This window comes from Oncorhynchus nerka, unplaced genomic scaffold (genome assembly GCF_034236695.1).
Source record: "Oncorhynchus nerka isolate Pitt River unplaced genomic scaffold, Oner_Uvic_2.0 unplaced_scaffold_5092, whole genome shotgun sequence".
Lineage (NCBI taxonomy): Eukaryota > Metazoa > Chordata > Actinopteri > Salmoniformes > Salmonidae > Oncorhynchus > Oncorhynchus nerka.
The window spans coordinates 8,981-13,229 of NW_027036215.1; the positions used below are offsets into that span (position 1 = coordinate 8,981).

At 52.5% G+C, this 4,249-nt stretch overlaps 1 protein-coding gene across 1 annotated transcript; it reads left to right on the forward strand.

The window, feature by feature from the left end:
* Positions 1-1,150: 1,150 nt before the first annotated feature.
* Positions 1,151-3,350, forward strand: LOC135566410 (uncharacterized). The gene is made up of 2 exons (XM_065014130.1): positions 1,151-1,634; positions 2,054-3,350. The coding sequence occupies exons 1-2, from the start codon at positions 1,500-1,502 to the stop codon at positions 2,702-2,704; spliced, it is 786 nt and encodes a 261-aa protein (XP_064870202.1). The 5' UTR covers positions 1,151-1,499; the 3' UTR covers positions 2,705-3,350.
* The last annotated feature ends 899 nt before the right edge of the window (positions 3,351-4,249 follow it).

The following is a 4,249-nucleotide window of genomic DNA, read 5'->3' on the forward strand; positions in this document are numbered from 1 at the left end:
GGCACCAATACACCAATACCCTGCTGTCTACAGACACCAATACCCTGCTGTCTGCAGGCACCAATACACCAATACCCTGCTGTCTGCAGGCACCAATACACCAATACCCTGCTGTCTACAGGCACCAATACACCAATACCCTGCTGTCTGCAGACACCAATACCCTGCTGTCTGCAGGCACCAATACACCAATACCCTGCTGTCTGCAGGCACCAATACACCAATACCCTGCTGTCTGCAGGCACCAATACACCAATACCCTGCTTTTTGCAGGCACCAATACACCAATACCCTGCTGTCTGCAGGCACCAATACACCAATACCCTGCTGTCTACAGGCACCAATACCCTGCTGTCTACAGGCACCAATACCCTGCTGTCTACAGGCACCAATACCCTGCTGTCTACAGGCACCAATACCCTGCTGTCTACAGGCACCAATACCCTGCTGTCTGCAGGCACCAATACCCTGCTGTCTGCAGGCACCAATACACCAATACCCTGCTGTCTGCAGGCACCAATACACCAATACCCTGCTCTCTGCAGACACCAATACCCTGCTGTCTGCAGGCACCAATACACCAATACCCTGCTGTCTGCAGGCACCAATACACCAATACCCTGCTGTCTGCAGGCACCAATACACCAATACCCTGGTGTCTGCAGGCACCAATACCCTGCTGTCTGCAGGCACCAATACACCAATACCCTGCTGTCTGCAGGCACCAATACACCAATACCCTGCTGTCTGCAGGCACCAATACACCAATACCCTGCTGTCTACAGGCACCAATACCCTGCTGTCTGCAGGCACCAATACCCTGCTGTCTGCAGGCACCAATACCCTGCTCTCTGCAGACACCAATACCCTGCTGTCTGCAGACACCAATACACCAATACCCTGCTGTCTGCAGGCACCAATACCCTGCTGTCTACAGACACCAATACCCTGCTGTCTACAGGCACCAATACACCAATACCCTGCTGTCTACAGGCACCAATACACCAATACCCTGCTGTCTGCAGGCACCAATACACCAATACCCTGCTGTCTACAGACACCAATACCCTGCTGTCTACAGACACCAATACCCTGCTGTCTGCAGACACCAATAACCTGCTGTCTACAGACACCAATACACCAATACTGGTCCCTGAGAGAAGGCTGTCTGTTACAGGGATCTAGAGGAGGCTCTAGAGATGGGAGGGGACTGGTCCCTGAGAGAAGGCTGTCTATAGACTGATAACCTGGTGTCTGTTACAGGGATCTAGAGGAGGCTCTAGAGATGGGAGGGGACTGGTCCCTGACAGAAGGCTGTCTGTTACAGGGATCTAGAGGAGGCTCTAGAGATGGGAGGGGACTGGTCCCTGAGAGAAGGCTGTCTGTTACAGGGATCTAGAGGAGGCTCTAGAGATGGGAGGGGACTGGTCCCTGAGAGAAGGCTGTCTATAGACTGATAACCTGGTGTCTGTTACAGGGATCTAGAGGAGGCTCTAGAGATGGGAGTGGACTGGTCCCTCAGAGAAGGCTATGCCTGGGCAGAGGATAAGGAGCACTGTGAGGAGTATGGCAGGATGCTGCAGGCCGACCCCAACAAGGTCTCCTCCAAGGCCAAGAAGAGAGGCCTGCCTCAGGTAACACCACTCCCTAACTAACCCTGACCCCTGACCCCCAACAAGGTCTCCTCCAAGACCAAGAAGAGAGGCCTGCCTCAGGTAACACCACTCCCTAAGTAACCCTGACCCCCAACAAGGTCTCCTCCAAGACCAAGAAGAGAGGCCTGCCTCAGGTAACACCACTCTCTAACTAACCCTGACCCCTGACCCCCAACAAGGTCTCCTCCAAGGCCAAGAAGAGAGGCCTGCCTAACGCCACTCCCTAACCTATAATGACCTGTCCTTATTCCAGCTGGGTACTCTGGGGGCAGGGAACCACTACGCTGAGATCTATAATGACCTGTCCTTATTCCAGCTGGGTACTCTGGGGGGCAGGGAACCACTACGCTGAGATCCAGGTGGTGGATGAGATCTATAATGACCTGTCCTTATTCCAGCTGGGTACTCTGGGGGCAGGGAACCACTACGCTGAGATCCAGGTGGTGGATGAGATCTATAATGACCTGTCCTTATTCCAGCTGGGTACTCTGGGGGCAGGGAACCACTACGCTGAGATCTATAATGACCTGTCCTTATTCCAGCTGGGTACTCTGGGGGCAGGGAACCACTACGCTGAGATCCAGGTGGTGGATGAGCTCTATAATGACCTGTCCTTATTCCAGCTGGGTACTCTGGGGGCAGGGAACCACTACGCTGAGATCCAGGTGGTGGATGAGATCTATAATGACCTGTCCTTATTCCAGCTGGGTACTCTGGGGGCAGGGAACCACTACGCTGAGATCCAGGTGGTGGATGAGATCTATAATGACCTGTCCTTATTCCAGCTGGGTACTCTGGGGGCAGGGAACCACTACGCTGAGATCCAGGTGGTGGATGAGATCTATAATGACTATGCTGCTAAGAAGATGGGCATCGACCACAAGGGCCAGGTGTGTGTGATGATCCACAGTGGCAGCAGGGGGCTGGGCCACCAGGTGGCGACAGGTAGGACTGCTCTCTCTACCCATGTTGGAAATGTGCATTTTTGTTTCGTTTTTAAAGAATTGTCTGTCACGTGGTCTCCTGTCTGCACGGTGTATTGTCTGTAACGTGGTCTCCTGTCTCCTGTCTGCACGGTGTATTGTCTGTAACGTGGTCTCCTGTCTGCGCGGTGTATTGTCTGTAACGTGGTCTCCTGTCTGCACGGTGTATTGTCTGTAACGTGGTCTCCTGTCTGCGCGGTGTATTGTCTGTAACGTGGTCTCCTGTCTCCTGTCTGCGCGGTGTATTGTCTGTAACGTGGTCTCCTGTCTCCTGTCTGCACGGTGTATTGTCTGTAACGTGGTCTCCTGTCTCCTGTCTGCACGGTGTATTGTCTGTAACGTGGTCTCCTGTCTCCTGTCTGCACGGTGTATTGTCTGTAACGTGGTCTCCTGTCTGCACGGTGTATTGTCTGTAACGTGGTCTCCTGTCTGCACGGTGTATTGTCTGTAACGTGGTCTCCTGTCTGCACGGTGTATTGTCTGTAACGTGGTCTCCTGTCTGCACGGTGTATTGTCTGTAACGTTGTCTCCTGTCTGCACGGTGTATTGTCTGTAACGTGGTCTCCTGTCTGCGCGGTGTATTGTCTGTAACGTGGTCTCCTGTCTGCACGGTGTATTGTCTGTAACGTGGTCTCCTGTCTCCTGTCTGCACGGTGTATTGTCTGTAACGTGGTCTCCTGTCTGCACGGTGTATTGTCTGTAAGGTGGTCTCCTGTCTGCACAGGTATTGTCTGTACCCTGGTCTCCTGTCTGCACACGGTGTGGTCAGACACCGTGGTCTCTGTCTGCACGGTGTATTGTCTGTAACGTGGGCTTCCTGTCTGCACGGTGTATTGTCTGTAACGTGGTCCCTGTCTGCGCGGTGTATTGTCTGTAACGTGGTTTCCTGTCTGCACGGTGTATTATCAGAATGTGGCCTCCTGTCTGCACGGTGTGGCTGTCTGTAACGTGGTCTCCTGTCTGCACGGTGTATTGTCTGTAACGTGGTCTCCTGTCTCCTGTCTGCACGGTGTGGCCTGTACGTGGTTCCGGTTCATGCCGGTGTATTGTCTGTAACGTGGTCTCCTGTCTGCACGGTGTATTGTCTGTAACGTGGTCTCCGTCTCCTGTCTGCACGATTGTCTGTAACGTCTCTGTCTCCTGTCTGCGCGGTGTATTGTCTGTAACGTGGTCTCCTGTCTGCCGCAATCGATTGTATTGTCTGTAACGTGGTCTCCTGTCTGCTGTGTATTGGTTCTCGTCTTGGTCAGGTTGTTGTTGTTGTTGTTTTCAATGACTTACCTGGTTAAATAAAGGGAAAAATATACATTGAGGGGAAAAAATAATTGATCCGTTTTAGAATAACAAGACTGTTACTTTACCAAAGCACCAAAGCAGTACCAGGTACCAAAAAGCATTCTGCAACCTTGAAGGTCCCCAAGAACACAGTGGCCTCCATCATTCTGCAGCGTTGAAGGTCCCCAAGAACACAGTGCTCCATCATTCTGCAGCGTTTGAAGGTCCAAGAACACAGTAGCCTCCATCATTCTGCAGCATTGAATGTCCCAAGAACACAGTGGCCTCCATCATTCTGCAGTATTGAAGGTCCCCAAGAACACAGTGGCCTCCATC

Excerpts from the sequence above, each read along its gene's own strand:
- LOC135566410 (XM_065014130.1), top strand. The coding sequence starts at position 1,500 with ATGGGAGTGGACTGGTCCCTCAGAGAAGGCTATGCCTGGGCAGAGGAT. Across the intron at positions 1,635-2,053 it reads AGAAGAGAGGCCTGCCTCAG|CTGGGTACTCTGGGGGCAGG; the intron begins GTAACACCACTC and ends TCCTTATTCCAG.